The sequence below is a fragment of the Temnothorax longispinosus genome, chromosome 8 (assembly GCF_030848805.1).
Source record: "Temnothorax longispinosus isolate EJ_2023e chromosome 8, Tlon_JGU_v1, whole genome shotgun sequence".
NCBI lineage: Eukaryota > Metazoa > Arthropoda > Insecta > Hymenoptera > Formicidae > Temnothorax > Temnothorax longispinosus.
The window spans coordinates 16,772,181-16,794,991 of NC_092365.1; the positions used below are offsets into that span (position 1 = coordinate 16,772,181).

General features: G+C 37.8%; 3 protein-coding genes across 6 annotated transcripts; all 3 read left to right on the top strand.

Moving 5' to 3' along the window:
* Positions 1-929: 929 nt before the first annotated feature.
* On the top strand, positions 930-5,137 carry LOC139817292 (RNA-binding protein squid). Of its 2 annotated transcripts, XM_071785272.1 has the most exons (3): positions 932-1,605; positions 1,791-2,241; positions 2,447-5,137. In XM_071785272.1, exons 1-3 carry the CDS (start codon positions 1,207-1,209, stop codon positions 2,476-2,478), a joined length of 882 nt encoding a protein of 293 aa, XP_071641373.1. In that variant the 5' UTR covers positions 932-1,206; the 3' UTR covers positions 2,479-5,137. The 2 variants fall into 2 exon arrangements, with proteins under 2 accessions (XP_071641372.1, XP_071641373.1); XM_071785271.1 differs by having other exon boundaries at positions 930-1,605; positions 1,791-5,137.
* Positions 5,138-6,309: 1,172 nt separating this feature from the next.
* LOC139817294 (E3 ubiquitin-protein ligase SIAH1) lies at positions 6,310-13,760 on the top strand. Of its 3 annotated transcripts, none has more exons than XM_071785276.1 (6): positions 6,310-7,249; positions 7,700-7,754; positions 9,035-9,382; positions 9,461-9,700; positions 9,784-9,976; positions 10,127-13,760. In XM_071785276.1, exons 3-6 carry the CDS (start codon positions 9,154-9,156, stop codon positions 10,302-10,304), a joined length of 840 nt encoding a protein of 279 aa, XP_071641377.1. In that variant the 5' UTR covers positions 6,310-7,249; positions 7,700-7,754; positions 9,035-9,153; the 3' UTR covers positions 10,305-13,760. The 3 variants fall into 3 exon arrangements, with proteins under 3 accessions (XP_071641377.1, XP_071641376.1, XP_071641375.1); XM_071785275.1 differs by having other exon boundaries at positions 6,311-7,249; positions 7,700-7,837; XM_071785274.1 differs by lacking the exon at positions 7,700-7,754 and having other exon boundaries at positions 6,311-7,249.
* Positions 13,761-18,022: 4,262 nt separating this feature from the next.
* LOC139817289 (cullin-3-like) lies at positions 18,023-22,274 on the top strand. Its single transcript, XM_071785261.1, has 11 exons — positions 18,023-18,464; positions 18,628-19,011; positions 19,289-19,663; positions 19,738-19,905; positions 20,029-20,139; positions 20,453-20,630; positions 20,718-20,953; positions 21,077-21,246; positions 21,653-21,791; positions 21,960-22,087; positions 22,162-22,274. The coding sequence occupies exons 1-11, from the start codon at positions 18,042-18,044 to the stop codon at positions 22,184-22,186; spliced, it is 2,337 nt and encodes a 778-aa protein (XP_071641362.1). The 5' UTR covers positions 18,023-18,041; the 3' UTR covers positions 22,187-22,274.
* The last annotated feature ends 537 nt before the right edge of the window (positions 22,275-22,811 follow it).

The following is a 22,811-nucleotide window of genomic DNA, read 5'->3' on the forward strand; positions in this document are numbered from 1 at the left end:
ATAAAGAAAATTATTTAATCGCATTTTAACATAAGATCCGCGCGTAAAATGCGATTGGATCATTTTCTTTATATTTATGGTACGCAAATTATCTGGATAAGTTCCAAGACTTGGAATACTTTCATGTGGCATCGCACGTAAGTTTCAGTATTTTTCATTTCAATAAATAATATTTTATTTTGTTGAAAATATTATTTTATATATTATTATATATATTATATTATACAAAAATTGACGCAATATTATTTAATTATTAGGTTACCAAGATCCAGTTCGAACCGTAAATGGCGCTTTTCTGTCTAATTGATCGAATATTATTTTATTTATTACAACATTGGAGCGTGAAGGCGATGAGGATGAAGATGAACGGTAAGAAGACTCCAAACATAAATCTGTATTTCTCTTAACCCATGTGAAAAGCTAATTTAATAGGCAGAATAAGTAACCACCTACATGGTCAAAAAAGCTATTTAATTACAATAGTTGCATTGTAAAGACCTTCGAGCGAGAGGTTCGCGTTATTATAATTGAGAAATTAAATAGCTTTGCGTATAGCCGGCTTATAGCGTACGGTACGCAAGGCGATTCAAGTTGACGCGCAGTCGCGGACGCGATGGCATTTTTTCAAACATTTCCAAGTATGGCTACTTGAAATTAACGCGAGTTTATTTTTCAAGGTGGCGGCACACCACGAGGCGACGCAGTGCGGCGAAAATGTGGAAATTCGGGGGAGAAGTGTCGAAGGTGGCCGAAAGAGACGCTACAAAGGGGACCCACGCGACTTCCGGCGTGCCAACTGCGGCGAGGTATCCGCCAGCTGTCGCTAGCCGTGTCGCGCGCCGATTGGCCGAGCGGCGCGTCGATGGCGGCGGCGACGAATCAGGGAGCCGAACCCAGCGCGGCGCGGAACTGTCTCTCGGCGGCGTGACGCGGAAGTTGCTCCTTTCCTCTCCTCTCTTGTAGCCAAAGCCGGCGAGGCAAGTTACACCGGTCCATTATTTAAGCGAATATCCAACGACGACGTCGAGCTCCGGATCCGTGCCACGCGCCTAGAATATCTGCCTGCAGAACGTGCTCCGATTTCGGTTTCCGAGCCGGGAGACGACGCGCCCTGACGCTGCTGGCAGTTGGCACCGAGGTCCAAGGGATACGGGCACGCTTTGTCTATATCGCGCGGCGAAGTTGTACGGAGGAACGCGAATCACGATGGCGGCAGCGGTAGATTACCAGAACCAGGCGCAAGACGACATGCAGGATCAACCAGGGAAAGGGCATCCCAACGATTCTCATAATCAGGATCATGGCCATCAGCAGCACCATCACCAGCAACAGCATTCGTCCTCGCAACCGGGCCAACAACAGGCGACCGCCGGGATCCCCGGCAAGGACGACGAGCGTAAGCTCTTTGTTGGCGGGCTGTCCCGCAGCACCACCGACAAGGATCTCCGCGATCACTTCGGCAAGTTTGGCGAAATCGAGAGCATCTCGGTCAAGGTCGATCCCCACACCGGCATTTCGCGCGGTTTCGCCTTCATGGTGTTCACCAATCCAAAGACCATCGACAAGCTACTCGCATCCGGCGAGCATTATATCAATAAACGCAAGGTACGTGTGTGGGCAGCGTTATTACGCGGGTACTTTGCTCGCTGGATTATTGCGACCTTAATAATGACGCACGTTTTTGCAATATGACGAGAGATTTGGAACGACGCTTAACGCCACCTCCCTCTCTCGTGCCGTTCTATTGTACACGTGTATATTTATGCATTTTTTTCTTATTGTTTATACAGGTAGACCCAAAGCGAGTCAGTAAAAAACCTCAACACGGTAAAATCTTCGTGGGTGGTCTTACTCCCGATATTACCGACGACGACATTAAGAACTACTTCGGCCAATACGGTACCATTGTCGAGCTGCAGGCGCCTTTTGACAAAGTTAAGAATCAACGTAAAGGTTTTTGCTTTATTACGTTCGATTCGAAAGAAGTCGTGTACAAGTTGTTGAAGACGCCTAAGCAGACGATTAATGGTAAGGAAGTAGACGTCAAGAAAGTGAAGGTTAATCCGGATCCAAGAAATCAGGGCTTCTGGGCGCCTGGTTACGGCTACGGATACGGCGGCGGTTACGGCTACATCCCCGAGTACAACGGTTATCATAGCGGCTACGATGACATGTACGCGAACTACGATTACGCTGGTTATGATGGCTACGACAATATGGGATATGGTCCCAAACCGCGAGGTAACGGTCCGGGACCGCGTCAATTTCAGAGACATCAACCGTATTGAGAAAGAGTGTGAGGGAGAGAAAGAGAGAGAGAGAAAGAAAAGTGTGCGTGCGTGTGTGAAAGTAAGAGAGAGAGAGAAAAAAAAGTACAACCGAGAGCTAAATCTCTTGGTTATATATTAAAACATTTGATGATTACGAGTAGAACCTTTTATTATAGGTGGAACGTTTCGTCTATCAAACCGAGACTGAATCCGGGATTATGGGGGGGGAGAGAAAAAGATTTAAAAAAATGGAAAAGCCTCACCCCAAATACCCCGAATTTAGTACGTTATGAAGGATGCTTTCGCAAGTAATGGCTTAATAATGGATATTAACAGTAACAATTAAGAGTAACAATATTAATATCTTCGTTCAACAAGTGTTGAGCAAAAAGTCGTTCTCCAAAAAAAAAGAAAAAAAACCAGTGTTTCAGAATTGAGGACCGAAATGTAAAATGGATCGACCGCACGTTAAATTTTTCTCTGTAGTATCTCATCAATTTCAAACTGATTAATTTAAATAATAGCAATTTAAATTAATTCTAGTTTTAATTTAATTGGCAATTCAATAAACTTGCTAAGCAAGATTCCTGAAGTCGGATCCAGAACAAGATAACGAGTCTGCTCGTTAAAGCGTTAATGACCCTGTGTACTATTCTGTAAAAAAACATATGTTTTGCTCTTTGTATCGTGTTATACTTTTTACACTTGAAGTGAAAAAGTTATGCTGTATGTATATGATGTATGTGTATAATGAAAGGAAAACGAGCGAATGCCTTCAAAAAAAAAAGAAAGAAATTAGAATTAGAAGGAGCGAACCTACAGACATTTTGATCAATAAAATATCTATTAATTGTCATTTTCAAAATTGTGCTTTTTACCATGTCGATAATTTCTTATCGTGTGAAATATGTTTTTCCTATATGAGATACAAGCTTGACAATGTGAGAATTATATAAAACGGCACGAAACATTTTTTTTTTTGCGCAGAACCAGTAGCAATTATTAATAATTTTAATGCCATTCGACTTTTTTCTACTTGTAACAGTAAAGTCTATGTAAAAATGGCAAACAAACGAACGAACTTGCTTTATATTGCGCGTGAATATTAACTAATATTGGATTTGTTTTCTATCGTGCACTGACTGCACTAGTTTGAGAAGTGTACATATACATTGAAGCGTAAGAAATGTATAACATGAGACTCACGCTTTAGTATATGTACAGTTCTTGAACTACCGCAGCCAGTGCAGCAATAGAAAACAGATATAGTGTGATCGTGACTTTAGTTAAGTGAAGTAGACCAGCAAGTCCTGAAATATGATTTGATCTAGATCTATTTGTCTTATATTCCTAATTTGCTATTAACATGTATATCCATCGTATTGGATTATCTAGAAAGTTTATGCCACATCTTTAGAAGTATTCGCTGGAAGACCCAACAAATTTTGACAAGATGAAATTTTCATAATTTTTCTTATAGGCCGGTATTCGTAGTTCGTTCCTATATTTAAGTACAATCTTAAAATGTTACAAATCGATTACAGCCGTGTTAGCATCTCAGGACATTACTTAAGACGGTCTTGAGATAAGAATGGACTACGAATACGGATCTTAGATACAGAAACAAAAGTATATATAAATACGTTTGCTATTTTTTTTATTGGCACAAACTTTTCGGAAAATTCAATACCTTAATATCCTACTTTAGTGATCCTTTATACGTTAAAAATTTGAGTTTTATTATTCAAATATTACTTTCCTATAGCTTACAGTTGTATCTCAGACTACGTTTGCAATTTAATGTGTGTAATAATTCAAATTGTTAGACAATCTTAATTTTTACAATCGCAGTCTAATTATATGATCAAAAAAAGAGGATTAATCCACGAAAGAGAAAATACAGTCTAATCTGAGTCTGACGCGTCTTTTGAGACTGGATGAAATGACAATTACATTTATAGTATACTCACGAGTCATAATGATTGCAAAAGAAAGTATCGTATCGTACATCATTTGAAAAAAAAGTCATCGATTTCTGAGCTTGCTTGAAGCGCTTTTTTTTCAACGCCCTACGTTTGAAAGCGCAAGTTAATAGTATTCGGTCTTCTTCTCACGTCCACGTTCATCTTCTCTTCGCAATCACAAGCTCTCGCTTTATTGGAAATGGCAAAAAAGGAGTGGTTAACATTCAAGGACCAAGGCCTTAGATCAAAATCGATTTCTCTGCTTAGCGTTAGTAAATAATTCTCATAATTAGTAAATAATAACATAATGTACTCTATCCTTTGATTTTGATTAGTAATGTAATGATGAACATCTTATGGCTGCAAGATTTATATGTACATATCGTATATATATGCGTGCATGCGCGCATTATACATAGTATGCGTGTACGCATGCACGTACGTGTATGTGTATATATGTACGTGCGTTTAATGGATACGAAACATGCGGAAACGAGATAAAAATTAATATTTAGAGCAAAAAAGTAAAAAAAAAATTATATAATGAAAATATACACGTGAAGTACGCGCGCGAGCGACGAGTCCAACTTGTAACTTCCTGCTGTCGACGAAATAGCACATTTAGTAGTAACGAGAGAAAAGAAAAACGGGAGAACCTTGCCGGTATAATCATAGTTTACACAATATTTAACGCAGCATCGTGTCATAACTATCGATATCCTAAATGTATCATAAAATGTATATCGCCCGTAATTAATTGTCTGGCAGTTTGTCTCTAATAACGTAAGACGGATAAAATCTGTCTTGAAACAAAGTTCTATTCACTTGCGTGTCGTCTGTGTACGGTCTGCGTATCTCAGTCTGTACTGAAAAATATGGAAAAAAATGCAAAAAAAAAAAGAATAGAATAGGATAGATGTATGCGAGGATGATCACCGCTGGAGATAATTAATAACGAGAGTGACAAAGGCTTCCCTAAACTGATCCAGGTGACCAGTAAACGTTTAAGGCGCGCGAAATGACCGGGGATGATAAAACGAGTTATAAACCATTTCTTTCACACACTTCTGTGTCGGGCAGTTCCCGTTCGCCGTGTAAAGACTGCTCTTCATATCGCGAAAAGACTGTTAACACAAGCGATGAATACAGGCACTAGGAAAATCTTGAGAAACAGTTGATAGAACTTGCGGTTTCGAAACCACGCGAAATTGAGAGGATTAACTGATTAACGTATAATTGTAAAGAATGTAGATAAGGTACACAATGGGACTACATTTAGGTACATCGAAATTATTACAATCGAAATATTATAACGAGGCCGACGAAGCTACATTCAAAAGAAAAGAAAAGAAAAGAAAAAAGTTTTTTCCGCAGACGTCGCAAAGGCATAGGCGGTTTGGCTTGACTCTCGCCATCGTGAGCACGTGCAAATGGGAATTATCCCCTCGAGAAGATCCCGAGCCAAGCTAATGCCTTTGAAATTAATTCTGTATACTGTGTATACCATATTTGCTGCGTGCGAAAATATATATTGAAAAACAGAGGGGTAGAGTAGAGAGAGAAAGGGAGAGAGAGAAAAAAAAAATTTTAAAGGGAAACGATACAAATATTTTGTTACTATTAATTACTATTCGCCTGTTTCACCCATGACACAGTGTATATTTTAATTATAACAAAAAAAAAATAAAAATATCCCCATTATTTCAAATGTTCTTTGTGGAAATTTATGATATTACAATATATACATATATATAAAAAAAAATGCAAAAAGTTTACTTGTTTCACTGTTAAGTTCTGTGCGCTCATTTCTTCCCGAGGAAGATTGAGAGAATTTGAAGACTGCGTCTTCTGATTTTATATATAAGATATATTTGATATATATATTTATAAGATATACGCATAAGGTATATAACAAATATAATTATATAGCCAATCTTAATCTTCTACTTTACACGTTCGATTTTAATCTTCTGTGTCTACATATATATATCCAATTTTAATCATCTATCTTATATATTCGTTCTTTTCTGTCTTTATACATTCTATATACATTCAGTTTTAAATATACAAATATGACTTAATTTTTTATCTCTCTCGAATAAAATACGGTAAGCTTTTTGCACCGATCGGATCCGATACTTTGTTTTTATTTTAATCTTCTCCGAGGAGGGGGGGGGGTGATCGGCGGGGATCACGGGGACGACATTACGGTCCCCTCGACAGATGCCGCGTCGCGCGATCCTCGCGACGATGCTCTCGGCATCGCTTCGGCTCGGCAGTACGGCGTTTTCCGACACCCTGGTAGTTGCTGCGTTGACTCGTTCCGGTGTGTTCCGCAACAGCTGTGCGGTTGATCGAGCTCGTCGCGTTTTCGGAGCGGCTCTTGCGACGAGGACCGAACGACCGGGGCGTCTTCTCTGAGCGGAGGCGGAGCGCGGAGGATCCGACGGAAAGGAGCGACGTGCGAGCGGAGCGACAGAGAAGAGAAGGAGAGAGAGAGAGGGAGGGAGGGAAAGCGTGTTCACGAGCACTCAGACACGGTGCTATGCCTCACCCAGAATCGGCACGGTTGCCGTCGCGATCGGTCACGCCGCTCCGACGATCGCGGGGATTCGCGATGTAGCCCCCTCCTCCCTCCTCCACCGCTCCTGCTCCTCGCTTCTTACCCCGCAAGAATCCGTGGAAAAATACACACTCTTCCTCTCTCTTTCTTTCTCGGCGTTTTGTCGCAACACCCTGGTCACATCGATGCGTCGTCACGCAACGTCGACGGGCACTCGCGCAACAACGCTCACGGATCCTGGCCGCCGCGCCGAGTGCACCTCGTCGTCGTCGTCGTCCTCATCGTCATCATCGTTAACGTCGCTGCCTCCAACAAGAAGTGCCTTCCCTCGACTCCGATCGTTCGGCCGTGCGGGCCTCCCGATCGCAGGGGAGGCAGCGTGTACGTTTCACCTGCCCCGACGACGATCGCGACCGACCCGCACCTTTGTCTAATCCTGCCTGTGCGCCTTGGTAAGTGACGAGTCTCGAGCGATACGTTCTGTCGAGGGGACGGATACCTGTGGGAAATAATGAAGGGGGGAAAAAACGGCTACGGGGAATAGAGGATCGGGTACCAGGTCAACCGAGTTGAACAATGCCGTTGGAAATTATATATCTTCGAGGCTTGTCCCGGATAGAACTTACTGAAGCGAGTTTCAGATCACTGAGATCAGCCAATTACTATGTTGCGCACATCGTAGGCTGAACCTGCGACGTGAGAAAAACGTTAGATTGAATTGTGAAAATGAATTATCGTCTTTTCTGTTTTCTAAGAATTTTAAACCGGTACTTGAACTACCTTCACGAATTAGGAGACACATTTTTTTGCCGAAGAACTTTAACGTACTTTTTTGTTAGTAAACTGATACCTAAGAAACGAGATCGTTATTGATATTGTTTCATCCATAATTTGTCTTTCAGAGACAAATTTGTGATCATTGATGGATCGAGGATTTGGAGTAACGGCGGGCGTCGCGTATGTCTTTCCCGGAAGATGAAGCTGCTAATCGCCCACGAGATCGGAAAGTTTCCGAGCCGGCAGTCTTCTCTTTTTTTACTGTGCGTGGAATTTAAAAAAGAAAAAAAAACCCGCGTGACTCGGCATTGCGTAATGTGTCGTCTACGGTCGGTTGTTTGGATACGTATATAATTTGTTGCGTGTCGTTGAACGCACGCTTGTAAAAAAGTGACTCACCTCGCACTTACGCGGTTTTTTTGTTGAGCTGAAGACGTGGCAACCTAATTGAAATTGATAATTACAGTGGGACGGCAAAACGGAGATTTAGATTGCAGCAAGTTTTTCCCTCTTCCAACGGATACAGTGATATTTGGCAAAATTATGTAGCCCAACAGACTTAAGAATAAATGATCTAAATATTAGTAACAACCTAAATCGATTCGTATAGTTTCGTCCTATCGTGCATAACTCACTGTAATTATTAAATCGATAGGCATATGAGCATTGTATACAAGTATCATTATGATAGTAACTTAATGATACATTTAAGTTAATCTAAGGATATATAATAATTAGCCCTTGCGTACTCGCTGAGTCAGATCCACTAGATCGAAGCTATTCTTCTATTATTCGTATTTACAGAGAAAAATATTTTATAACGTTTTCTTTTCCGGGTATATTCTCTTTTTTTAGACTTATATTTTTAACCTGTTATTAAGGTGAAAATATGGTTTATCAAATCCTAACTAATCTAAGAATTTAAGTCATATAGACACTAGTAATAGATAACGTGGAATTTTTAGAACAATCTTATCAAATTTGGACCAAATTATGCTAATGGTCCAAACTTAAAAAATTCGACTCGGAATTATTTTACAATTTCTTTTTATTACAATGACAGAGCAGTGGGTAAAAATAAGATTACATTTATAGTACCTGAGCTCGTCATATCCCACAGGTTCTGAAATTTGTTAGAAGATTTTCATTGTTCAATTGTCAAGATTTAAGGATTTAAAAATGGAAGAGAAGTCGCGTGTCCCATTGATGTACATTCATAAAAAAAGAGGATATCCATATCTTAATACGTTTATTATGGTTGTCATCGTTATCATAATGATTCTTTAGATACGGATAGATATCGATAAACGGCAGAAACAGAGAGAGAGAGAGAGAGAAAACACGTGTGACTTTACTGACTTGGTTTCTAGTTTCTAGCACGCGAGTACTCGAGGGTTAAGTATAAGATATCGAGTTGACGCGATAAGATTTCACATTTATGGGTATTTGCGATTTTGCAGATAAGTGAATCAGCTAATTGAGGCAGAAATGCATTGCTGAGACGGCAAGAGAAGCAAAGGGAGATTGTCGTTCGAGTAGTCGGAGTGGCGATCCTCGGTACATAACCTGAAAAGACAAAATGTCCCAACTAAACATCAACACGGGCAAGCGAGGGAGAGGGGTCGCGAGTACCTCCGCGTCGACCGTTTCCGCCCTGAGCAGCTCCACCGATCTGGCGAGCCTCTTCGAATGCCCCGTGTGTTTCGACTACGTGCTTCCACCTATTTTGCAATGTCAGAGCGGACATCTAGTCTGCACGAATTGCAGACCGAAACTCTCCTGTTGCCCTACGTGCAGAGGTCCTTTGGGTACGGGAAGACTTTCTTTTTATTGTTATCAAAAACTGGTTGTTGGAATTGTATCTAACGAGCGGTCGACCAACACAGGTAACATCCGTAATTTGGCAATGGAAAAGGTGGCGAGCAACGTGATGTTTCCCTGCAAATACTCCACTAGTGGCTGCACAGTCTCGCTGGTGCATACGGAGAAGGCAGATCACGAGGATGCATGCGAGTTCCGTCCATACAGCTGTCCTTGCCCGGGCGCGTCCTGCAAATGGCAGGGATCGCTGGAACAAGTGATGCCGCATCTTATTATGAGTCACAAAAGTATTACGACCTTACAAGGTATTAAATCTTTATCCCGTTTACCGATACTTCGGCTGTAACTATTTACACATGTCTTTTGTTTTTTCTGCAATCTCCTCCAGGCGAAGACATTGTTTTTTTGGCAACTGACATTAATCTCCCTGGAGCTGTGGATTGGGTCATGATGCAATCTTGTTTTGGCCACCACTTTATGCTGGTGCTTGAAAAACAAGAGAAGTACGACGGACATCAACAGTTCTTTGCAATTGTACAATTGATCGGATCTAGGAAGCAAGCGGAGAACTTTGCTTACAGGTAACTGTAACTCGTGTTATTTATCTAAAAGTAATAAAATCTGTCTTAAAAAATTCGGTAGATTTAATATTTTCATCTCGTGTAAGTGTCTGTATTCATTTTCTTGTATGTATTAATTTCTTATTTTAATTAAACTATTCTAATCAACAGACTAGAACTAAATGGGCACAGAAGACGTCTCACATGGGAAGCGATGCCGCGTTCTATTCACGAAGGTGTGTCGTCTGCGATTTTAAATTCTGACTGCCTTGTATTTGACACCTCCATCGCGCAGCTGTTCGCTGACAATGGAAACCTAGGAATTAACGTTACAATTTCTATGGCCTGAGGAAAGCCAGAAAAAGCAGTGTAAAAAGAAGGAGGAAACGTCACTTCCCGGACATATCGAGCAGCCCTTGAGATAGGTGCAATAAGGTACTCAAATGGGACTGCCCGCTATGCGCAGAGAACGGTTCTTTTTGTGTTACCAAATGGATATTAGCAATACGGAAACATTAAGGAATGTTGTTTCGAGTATGTTGACTATATGCAGCATTTGGATACTCAGCACAGGAGCGTCGTTGAAAAGCTTTAAAGAGTTGGATGTGATATTGATACGTCACGGAGACAAACGTAATAAACATCTTTTCGATATATCCATACTATGATTTTAGAGCTTTGATGCTGAGCACGATATCGAATTCCGAGAAAAAGAAAGTACCTGATATCTGCGCTGTTGTCACATTATTCTCACTCTTTTTCGCATCGAACTTTCATTCATACTTCTTCGGGGAGATTTTAATAATGCGAGACAACGCATTATTCGACATTGACATCTTTTTTGTCTGTATTTTAACACTTTTCTGGACTTAGTACGGCGAAAGGCGAATTACGAGACAAATTTCACAAGTTTACTGAATCTCGTCATGTATTTATGTATTTTGTTCTCCGTATATATTTTTATAGTATTATTTTCGTTTATATAAAATTTACTTCCTCTCGGTCTTCTAAAATCGCTATACTTCGTATTTTTTTTCTTTTTTTTTTATTAAACGTCTTGTATGTACGTATGTGTTTTCTGTATAACACGATAAATCCGGCTTTTGTGACTAACACAGTAAACGTAGCCGCAACTGTTTCGTTATTCCACATTATGATTACATGATATCGTGCTTTTTGCGATTTTTATACGCAAATAGCGGTGAAAGGCAGATCAGTTTTTCACGATCTAGTCTGAATGTCGAAGCAAGATGCTAATATTTTTACAACAGTTATATTAACATGGGGTGCGTTCCAAAATGCATTGATAGTACTGAATATCTATAGCATATGTGAGCTATGGATTGTCAGAGCTGTCAGTACATTTCGAGATGCACCTATGGTGTGGAGCAATGTTCAATTGCAGCAAAGTTCCTGTAAGCGAGATAAAAAGGAAGTTTAAAAGTGACTGAAGCAATGATATTAAAATAAGTAAAAGAAATGTTTTATTCAATTTGAATTAAAGTACGTTGCACAGCATTCTCTCTTTTTCTTTTGCAAATATTAACGTCACGTTACACTTGCTCTCGGATAAAACTCATTTTTATCAATATCAGTGCGAAAGAAAGAAAAAAATTGCTCTGTACCACGTTTAATGTTTATTGAATTAATTTTCTTAACAAATGTCTTTTTTTAAGTAAGATATTTTTTATAGGAAGTGCTATTATAGATAACAATCGTTCTTGCGGTAAGATTTTCTCATAGCTATAAAGATTTTTCTTTATTCTCGTAACTTATGCTTTTCGAGACACGCCAGATTCTTCCTTTATACCGTTATTTCATGTAACATTCGTTAGTTTTGAAAAGCAATGAGATATTTAGCAAAAACAGAGCATTGAACCGAATTGCGTCACAAAGTCGTTCAATAAAAATTCGAGCTAACGGAAAGAAGTTATGGGGAACATTGTTTTCTTCGGAGGAACAATTTAGACTGAAATATAATTATACGCGATGAGTAGGCTAAGTCTATAACGATTGATTATATATTTTTCATAGGTTACGGAAATTTGCACGAGTTTTACTTTCGCTAAGTAAGTAATTCCATACGTATTGTTGAAACTGCCTTGTCAAAAGGCTGCTGACGACATTGGATTAATATATATTCTATATCACTCGCAATTACTCGCGAATTATTTATCGGTTTAATGCCCTGTAACACAGTTGTAAGTGAGATAGAGAGAGAGCGAGAGAGAAGGTTCACGAAGTGTATAGGCGGAAGCACTGTTATTGTAAATAAGACGCGAAAACTTATTATGTGATATAATTAGTATTAGTAATGTACATCACAACATGCCCATATTCACGATGTTGGAAATAACTCGAGGGAACCAAGTGCACGGTGTACGCGCACACCGTAATAAATATGATTTAGCGTGTATTAGCCCAAGCTTGTAACGGATTATGTTTACACACGTCTATCAGGCGGATAATTTAATTTTAGTGGATTCGCATGGAGAAATGAGCGTTCTTGGCGGTTACCGAAAAAAAAAGAAAACAGGAGAGAAAACGAGATCGAGCCCTTGAGTATGACATTGATTGTTACACCCCGTATCGAGACTCTGGAGAGTATCTTCCCGATTGTTGGCATGAAACATAATTCGGCAAATCGAGATTGCGGAATAATCAGTGCGCTCACCGTACTGAGATCACGATTGGTACGCACAATTGGATTCTACACAAGTATATCGTAGTGCGATATAGGGAAGGATTACACGCTAGATGTGATTTTTCTCTCTGTAAACGCGGCACTGGGTGGTGACCTAATGATTTATGTTTCAAGAAAACGCACATTACGTTGTTAAGTACCCTGTACATATAAGGATAAGATAAACGATATAGCGTAATCTTTATCCTTTAACCAAGTAGTAATTTATTCTCTAGCATTCGCGAGGGTTCCATTGCTGTTTCATCGAAATCATCATCACGGATAATGCATTTTCAATTATTTTAACGGATATATCCACTGTTTCGCTCGTATCGCAGAGGATGATTATGTAATATTCCCGAAAAAAAAGGAAAGCGAGAAAATAAATACGAGAAAATAATTAATTGCGTTATGAGCTGCATGAAGAATAAATGAGCTGGCGAATGAGAATGTATGTAAAACGTTGAAGGCTTTGGGAGCTCGCGATCGATAGATAACGAAGTCGTACGACAATCTCATCGTTATTTCGTTTCCGCGTGAACCTAAAGGCGCCTTGTGTTAGATTTATGTTACAGTACATGACTTCCCCTTTTTTACTTGAGATACATTGAAATTATTACGTTTGAAATAAGGATACTTCGAAATCAATTGTGTATACAGCGGACGGTTTGGAGGAATTATCCCATTTTACACACGCGCTTGGAGAGCCGCGTCCGTTGATTTTAACTTTTAGCTATTCGCGAGATCTGCGGTTTGATGATGAGATGTGAAGAATGTAATTTGTACTGAGCTGTGCAACTTGGCGAATGCCCGACATATCCCGGATAAATCGAGCAGGAATACGAACGAACGAGAACGAGAGTTTTTTCTTATTTGACGACACAATTTGCGAATCGCGAATGAATTGTTGTGAGCGGCGAGTCCACGACGGAATCTTCGTGCTCTACGAGATGTCTGGCGGAGAAGCCGGCGGTGCTCGCGTGTTATTCGCAGAATAGTATAATTGTCGAGAGAATAGCTTTATTTAAATATAATGTATATACTTATATATGCATATTTATAGAATCTACAAAATGTTCAAGCCATGTATAAAGAGCATGAATAAATTTTTTTTTATAGATACTTTTCTATCACCGGCGATGTCGCTTTCTTGTCATGTATCACAGTATATACAAAAGTATACAATTGAATAATTGAGAATTAATATGTGATTTATTAACTAGTAATACTTTACATTATTGCGATTTTATTTCATTCGTCAATGTTACTGATGTTACATGTTATTACGTTAAAATGAGGAAGATCAAAAGTAAGAGAGATTTGATAACGAGGAAGATTAGAAAATTTTGATTGAATAAAGGAATAAATGAATAAAATCAATGAAATATGGTGAACAAGCAATAATTCACTAATTTTGTACGATCTGGTAGGCGTGACTTGTAGGGCTAAACGTCCCATAGCGTTTTGTTTAGCGAAATGGATTTGTGGGAAACAAAGTTAGCTTTTATGCATAATTATACCTGATCAAATTTTATTTTAATACAAGTAAGTTACAAATTATTATCTTATAGACTTTCAATATATTATTAGCCTCAATACAGAGTAAGAGATGCAATAATTAATTGGATTAAATGGTAATAATTATCTTTACATCCGCGTTTGGAAATTTATTTAGTTTATGAATTTTTATTTAATTTTTGGCGATAAAAAAGTTTTTTGGCTTCACGTGATTGCCAAAACTTTAGTTCGTGAAGCTGATTGGCTATCGTATCCCATGCGGTCTCTTGCACGTGTGTCTGAACCAATTCACGTTGACTTAAGACTGTTGCTGCTTATTTCTCAATTTTGATCAATCGTTTTTCTTTTCTTTTTAGAGAAACATATAAAGCTTGATTCCGCATGCGCAATTAATGCTGATGGAGGAATTATAAGAAATGTGGCAAGTGCCTATATATATACAAAAAAAAAGGAGAGCGATCATCTTTTATTTCTTTTTCTTCTCGTATCTGAAAGCAGGAATTCCTAGGATTTCACGGCAGCTCGTTCACAATTAATTAAGGGTTGAATTTTACAAAGGGCACGCGGGAGGAATGAAGCCCGCGGTGTTGCTCAATAAAAAAATGTACGAAAATTCCCGGAGATGCGAGCAAATCGATACGCCGAGCGGGACAAAGGGATTTCGATACGAGCGAAATTTGATCGAGCCATGTCGATATACACGACAGACAGCAGACCCGTTGTGTATTTTAGGTAAATATTGCCGGATCACGCATGCCTGCACACTCGCAGGGCGGCATGAGTGCGCGAGCACGCTCGCACTGAAACAGCACGCAGCAGGTACACGGCCATTTTACTTCCTCCGCCTTCCTGACCCTCGAGAGGAAAAGCGGATCTGGCCTTGGTCGCCATGGCGATCTCAGGGATATTACCCTCCGCGGGAATATCATTCGCCCCGGAGCATTCCGGAAAAGGCGCAAAGTGCCTTCGATATGCTCTTCGATATGTTGTGAGACAACATATAATAATAAAATAAGAATGCGACCTGTGCAAATTTTATTAATTTCGTATAATACGCGTGTAATGAATTCGGAGCTCGAGAGAGTTTGTCCCTTTCGGTGCATGATGTAGAGAGATCGATATTTTGTAATAAGAAAAGTTTGCCTCAAGTTCTTGTTATGAGGTGTTAAAGTTAACGCGTTAAAAGTAAGACACCTTGTATAATTCGAATATCATACAAAATGACCTCGTCGCGATCGCGAGACAAATCTTTGTCAACAACGTGAGATCTGCTCTGGGGCCCAATTCTCTAACGAGAAACGTATGCACAAACTCTGCTCTAACATAAAGGCTTGCAAATTGATTGGCTATCACACAGTTTTTAGCCAATAAGCTTGCAACTTTTCTGTTAGAGCAGAGTTTACGGTACGCATACGTTTGTCGATAGAGAATCGGGGCCCTGATAACGATAACGAAAAGCTGTCGTTAAGAGTTACAGAATAGATCCACTGATCAGTTTCGTTCGGTGCGAACGAAAGGCAGTGGTGCGGCTCTTCGTTTCGCGAGAAGAACAGGTAAATCGAAACCTCTATCAAGTTAGCCCCCCACCATCGCAAAAAAAATCCGGACCTATTAAAAAATTTAGTGCTATTTATGTGCTAATTTGTTGCTCTAGTCCGGATTTTGTTGCTCAAACCGTTTAGCAGGAAATCGAGATCGAAATGGGTGGGGCCAGCTTGTCGTCAAGCTAGCCCCCCCCCCCATAATAAAAAACCTATATAGAGTGCTCAAATCCAAAAAAAAATACACCAGAATTTGTTGCTTTTTTGTTGCTCCAAGATAGCGTAAACAAATTTTCGAAATATAAAGTTCTGTAAACAATGCCACTAATAAATACTGCATCTTCGACCGTTATCCGCGACTTCGATGGCTAAAAACTAACTAAAAGAATTTGTTGCTCGGCTTTTTTTGATCTTAAAATATTCTATGGACCGTCCCCTACCAGAATGTGCAACGTATGATTTTGTTGCTCGCCCCTAATTGCAATAAACAAATTATTTATCTCAGCGTCGACCGTTATCCACGACTTCGATGGCTAAAAACTAACTAAAAGAATTTGTTGCTCGGCTTTTTTTGGTCTTAAAATATTCTATGGACCGTGCTCTACCAGAATATGCAACGTATGATTTTGTTGCTCGCCCCTAACTGCAAGTAAACAAATTATTTATCTCCGCGTCGACCGTTATCCACGACTTCGATGGCTAAAAACTAACTAAAAGAATATGTTGCTCGGGTCTTTTTGTTATTTAAATATTCTATGGACCGTGCCCTACTAGAATATGCCGAGCAACAAATTCTTTTAGTTAGTTATTAGCCACCGAAGTCGTAGGTAACGGTCAACGCGGAGATAAATTATTTGTTTACTTGCAGTTAGGGGCGAGCAACAAAATCATACGTTGCACATTCTGGTAGGGGACGGTCCACAGAATATTTTAAGACCAAAAAAAGCCGAGCAACAAATTCTTTTTAGTTAGTTTTTAGCCATCGAAGTCGTGGATAACGGTCGACGCTGAGATAAATAATTTGTTTATTGCAGTTAAGGGCGAGCAACAAAATCATACGTTGCATATTCTGGTAGGGCAGGGTCCATAGAATATTTAAATAACAAAAAGACCCGAGCAACAAATTCTTTTAGTTAGTTTTTAGCCATCGAAGTCGTGGATAACGGTCGACGCTGAGATAAATATTTGTTTATTGCAGTTAAGGGCGAGCAACAAAATCATACGTTGCATATTCTGGTAGGGCACGGTCCATAGAATATTTAAATAACAAAAAGACCCGAGCAACAAATTCTTTTAGTTAGTTTTTAGCCATCGAAGTCGTGGATAACGGTCGAAGATGCAGTATTTATTAGTGGCATTGTTTACAAAACCTTATATTTCGAAAATTTGTTTACGCTGTCTTAAAGCAACAAAAAAGCAACAAATTTTGGTGTATTGTTTTTTTGGATTTGAGCACTCTATATGTGTTTTTTAGTATGTGGTGGGGCTAGAACTTGTGTCAAGCTGGCCCCTTCCATGCGAAAAAATATATATAGAGTGCTCAAATAAAAAAAAAAAGTATACCAGAATTTGTTGCTTTTTTGTTGCTCCAAGATAGCGTGAAAACATTTCTGAAATATAACGTTGTTTAAGATGTAGTCAATATAGTGCTATCTGTTAAGTATTCGGATATACGTATTTCTAAAAAAAAACGTTATATTTCAGAAATGTTTTCACGCTATCTTGGAGCAACAAAAAAGCAACAAATTCTGGTGTATTTTTTGGGGGGGGATTTGAGCACTCTATATAGGTTTTTTATTATGGGGGGGACTAGTTTGACGACAAGCTGGCCCTACCCATTTCGATCTCGATTTCCTGCTAAACGGTTTGAGCAACAAAATCCGGACTAGAGCAACAAATTAGCACATAAATAGCACTAAATTTTTAATAGGTCAGGATTTTTTTTGCGATGGTGGGGAAGCTAACTTGATAGAGGTTAAATCGAATCAATATCGTCGAGGCGGACCCGATAAGAATTGCGAGCGATCGTTGAAGCGAAGTTTTCGCGTGTTTATCGGTTTTCAATATTTGTACAGTGTCTAATAATAGATTTACCTCGCATTTGTGAAGTCACGTCTTATAACGCCTGAATCGGCTGAATTATACATATATAGCACATCTTATACTTCTAGCGCGTCACTTCTTTTCAACAATAGGTCCTTCCGTCGGTTTGCAATCGATTTTCCATTACGAGAAATATGAAAAAAATTACCATTTATGTAATTTTAATAATCTTCAACGTCGTACGTTTTTCAAACTTGTTTATGGCTTCCAATTAGCAGGACAGAATTTGTCATCGTTAGCTATGGTTCCTATGATGAGACTAAAGGAATTTCCAAGGATGATGGATGAAAATCATGCAGAAAGCATCTGGACCTTATTGAAAAGTGATATTCAAAAGATACTCAATCTGGAGTTTGGCTTCATAGCTCAGAGTTTCCAAGAACTTTATCGCAAAGCTTACACGATGGTTATTAATAAGTACGGCGAACGATTATACACGGGACTGAAGGAAGTCCTAACGCAACATCTTGAAAACAAAGTGCGAGAGGATGTTTGTTGTTCCTCCCATGATAACTTCCTACAAACTTTAAATCTAGCATGGAACAATCATCAAACGTCAATGGTGTTAATCGGTGATATCTTGATGTACTTGAATAAAACGTATGTTCAACGAAATAATGTAGACAATGTGTATAATCTTGGATTAATTATTTTTCGAGATCAGGTAATTTTCATTTTTAATTTGCATTGTCTTATAAAGAATTTAGAGGTCACAAAGTTCTATTGTAATAAAATAGTATTTTATATATGATTGTTGATTTTGGAACGTTAAGTTGCTGTAATTTATTTAAAGTTTAATATTGACGAGTTTCTTATAAATTTTTTAGATAGTCAAATATGAATGTGTTAAAAACCATTTACGGAAAACATTATTAGATATGGTCACGAAGGTCACGAAGGAAAGAAGAGTAGAAGTTGCAGATCTTAGCGCTATAAAAAATGCCTGCCAAATGTTATTTGGAATTTATGAAGAAGATTTTGAAGAGTCTTTTTTACAACGAAGTGTTAAGTTATATGAAATGAGTGTCCATATGTATCTGCAAAATTTTCTTCAGGAGGAATCTAAAAGATTGCCGGCAGCAAATAGTGCATCGGAATATATAGAAAAGGTTGAAGCTAGAATCCACGAAGAATCTGAAAGGGCAAAACATTATTCAGATGAATCAACTGAATCACGGATAGTAAAAGTTGTAGAAGAAGAGTTAATCAAAGTACACATAAAAACCATTGTGTTTATTTATGACCTGGGTAGCGATCATGTAACCCTTTCCTTAGAACGGAAACGTGAAAAGTTTCATGTAACTATCTCTTTCTATTGGTGTTGAATAGAAAGAGATAAACTTTTCACTTTCCACGTTTCCGTCCTAGGGGAAAAGATACATGATCGATCCCCTGTATTAATGGACGATTAAACTGTGTTATATAAACACATGTTTAGCACATAATATATATTATGTATTATATACCTTAACATCTCTTGTTTGACAGATGGAAAACGATCGTGTAGCACACATGCTCAAAAATCAGAAAACGGAAGATCTTGGTAATATGTATAAACTATTTTCGAGAGTATCAGATAGATTGCGCATTGTGTGCGACTGTGTATCTCAGTTCCTCAGAGAGCAGGGCCGCGCGTTAGTGCAAAAAGAGGATGAATCAACCACAAATGCCGTTCTTTACGTCCAAAACTTGTTAGATCTAAAAGATCGCTTTGATGATTTTCTACGTGATTCTTTCAATAATGACAAGAATTATGAACAGATGATTGCATCGGATTTTGAATACTTCTTTAACTTGAATCCTAAAAACCCGGAATATCTGTCGCTATTTATCGACGACAAATTGAAGAAAGGCGTTAATGGAGTTAGTATTATGTGTATAATTGCATTGTTACATATCGTATGACTTTCGATACATATTCATATATTTGGTTTTAGATGACAGAGCAGGATATTGAAGGGATCCTAAATAAAACTATGGTTTTATTCCGTTTCTTACAAGAAAAAGATGTATTTGAACGGTACTATAGACAACACTTAGCCAAACGATTATTGAATAAGTCTGTTCCAGATGATAGTGAAAAGAATATGATATCCAAACTTAAGGTGAGAACTAGAACTAGATATAATGATATTCTAGATCAAAATAGTTTTGTTCATATCTGAAACGAGTATTGCTTACATTTTTATATTAAAAGAAGTTAAAAACATTTTTTGATTATTTTTTAGACTGAATGTGGATGTCAGTTCACATCAAAGTTAGAAGGCATGTTTCGGGATATAACAGTAGTCAGCAAAATTATTATGGATGAATTTAAGTCGATAATTACGTTAATTGGCGTAAGTATCAAAATAATATAATAAAGCATAGACCAGCTAATAAAGAAAATATAATAAAAGGTTTTATTATGACAGAATATATCTTAAATGCTTCTATAATTTTGATATTAAGATTTTATATAAATATTAATTTGAATATTTCCAGATGTATAAATAAAATATAAATTTAGTGTATAAGTTACAGAAAAGATTGTTAACATGCACGTAATATTCTGGTTATGTTTAATTAAAACATTTTATAAAATTTGTATTTATGCGTATACCATAGATATAGATTATTATTTTATGTCTTATCTGTGTATGTTTCATAAAGACAAATCTACATGGTGTGGATATAAGTGTCCGGGTGCTCACAACTGGTTTCTGGCCAACGCAATCAGCCACTCCAAAATGCAGTATGCCCACTGCTCCGCGTGATGCCTTTAATGCCTTCTGGCTCTTCTACCTAGCTAAACATAGCGGTCGAAAATTAACGTTACAGCCACAATTAGGTGAGTTATTATTTTTGTCTTTATCAATATTTGTTTTTACTTAAACATTTAGTAATATAATGAGTGCAATGATAAAAATTTGTACAGGTTCTGCTGATCTAAACGCTGTATTCTATGGACCACGAAGAGAAGAGAGTAATTGCGGAGGCTTATTGGATATTTCATCATCTTCGAGTTCTATTGGGAATGGTAGCGCAAGTAGCAGCTTAGTGAGCCAGCGAAGCAGCATGTGTAGTACACCACGAAAGCACATAATACAAGTTTCCACTTACCAAATGTGTGTGTTAATGCTGTTCAATAAAAGAGAACGGTTAACATATAAGGTGAGTTTTGATATGAGTTTAAGCAGCTAATTAATCACATCTACATGTTACATGAAGAATAAAAATGTTTATAATTTCTATATACATATAGAATATATATACATATGTATGAATGTTGTGTAGGAAATTCAGGGTGAAACCGATATTCCAGAGAGGGACTTGGTCAGAGCATTGCAATCTCTTTCCATGGGTAAAGCTACACAAAGAATTTTACTTAAACACCCTTGTACCAAAAAAATTGAATCTACGGATTGTTTCTGTGTGAACGACAGTTTTACCAGTAAATTATTTAGGTATTATATTTTTATGCAATAAATGATGTATATTAACACTTTCGCAGCTGGCGATTCTAGCGCATGACTGTACTGAGAGCTACGTGCAAATTTGTTTCATTTTCGGATCCAAACTATATTTTTAATTCCGTTTAAATGCTCATTTTGATGAAATCAATTTATTGTTAGATAGCTGCAGTAATCATAAATACGAATAAAATCATGTGCTTTCCTAAAAATATAAAATACGTTAAATTATACCAGCTGCAACCAACTGCATTTTAAAATGACGTAAAATTACATCAAGGGCAATTGGCTACAAATCTTAAAAGTGACATAAAATTACGTTAGTGGCTGCGAATGTGTTAATAATATATGTGATGTAAATAACCATCTTTTATTGAATATTTGTATCGCTTTTGTTAAGAGTAAAGATCCAGACCGTAGCAGCAAAGAGAGAATCCGAACCTGAGAGAAGAGAGACTCGCAATAAGGTCGATGAAGACCGGAAACACGAGATCGAAGCAGCCATCGTACGAATTATGAAAGCCCGAAAGCGTATGCCTGTATGTAACTTAAAATTTCTTATAATTATAAATTTACTGTACACGGTTAATTCATTGATACATATTTTTCGAACGTAAAAAAATATTTTTTTTATTCGAGATAAGCTATAATATGTGTAGAATATATAAAGCATAATCAATATATCAATTTATTTTCTCTTTTATTAGCATAATATACTGGTAACAGAAGTAACAGAACAGTTAAGAGGTCGATTTTTGCCTTCACCTGTAATAATTAAGAAACGTATCGAAGGTTTAATCGAACGAGAGTACTTGGCTCGTACACCGGAAGATCGGTATGTAATGCATGTTATACATTGACGTTAATATTTACAGAAATACAAACTAATTTACATTCTACGATTTACAGGAAGATATATACATATGTTGCTTAATGCTGAATTCAATATTGAATATGTCTACAAACATGTAATTTGTAATAATATATATCCTCTTACTACACATTAATGATTCTTCATATTTTATTTACCGAATATCATTATTACATCACCATTATTTGACGTCATGATCGTTATCTTCTTATTATTCTAATTTCTCAGGTGTGAATTATTATTGTTTAGGGGATATTCCAATGTCAACAAGAAAATTATATTTCCATAGAGTTTGAATATTCTGTATATATGTATACAGTTAATATATTGACTATATATTGACACGTATTTAGCTTTAAATTTACAGCGTATAATGTTCTTTACAGAAATATATGATTGGGAAGTTTATCAAAAATGGTAAAATATTGAGTACGCCCGATATTGCAAATATAAAGACAAAAAAATAGAGAATGGGTCATTATTGAGTGCTGAAAACTATAAGAGATGATCGATGTGTTTATATCCATTTTGTAAAATATTTGATTTGAATTAGACAACTTATACACTTGTTATCATAGAACATCTCTGTAATTGAAATGAATGGCAAGATATTCTTTTGATAATTGCTACTTTGGTGAAAAAGGTTGATGTGTCAAAGGAATGATGCACTTAGATCTAAATCAAGGAG

What these genes read in the sequence shown, in the direction of transcription:
- LOC139817292 (XM_071785271.1), top strand. Translation starts at nt 1,207, where the DNA reads ATGGCGGCAGCGGTAGATTACCAGAACCAGGCGCAAGACGACATGCAG. An exon ending in ATTATATCAATAAACGCAAG is followed by an intron (nt 1,606 to 1,790) that starts GTACGTGTGTGG and finishes TTGTTTATACAG; the next exon opens with GTAGACCCAAAGCGAGTCAG.
- LOC139817294 (XM_071785276.1), top strand. Translation starts at nt 9,154, where the DNA reads ATGTCCCAACTAAACATCAACACGGGCAAGCGAGGGAGAGGGGTCGCG. An exon ending in TACGTGCAGAGGTCCTTTGG is followed by an intron (nt 9,383 to 9,460) that starts GTACGGGAAGAC and finishes CGACCAACACAG; the next exon opens with GTAACATCCGTAATTTGGCA. An exon ending in GCGGAGAACTTTGCTTACAG is followed by an intron (nt 9,977 to 10,126) that starts GTAACTGTAACT and finishes TCTAATCAACAG; the next exon opens with ACTAGAACTAAATGGGCACA.
- LOC139817289 (XM_071785261.1), top strand. Translation starts at nt 18,042, where the DNA reads ATGGTTCCTATGATGAGACTAAAGGAATTTCCAAGGATGATGGATGAA. An exon ending in ATATGATATCCAAACTTAAG is followed by an intron (nt 19,906 to 20,028) that starts GTGAGAACTAGA and finishes ATTATTTTTTAG; the next exon opens with ACTGAATGTGGATGTCAGTT. An exon ending in AAGCCCGAAAGCGTATGCCT is followed by an intron (nt 21,792 to 21,959) that starts GTATGTAACTTA and finishes CTCTTTTATTAG; the next exon opens with CATAATATACTGGTAACAGA.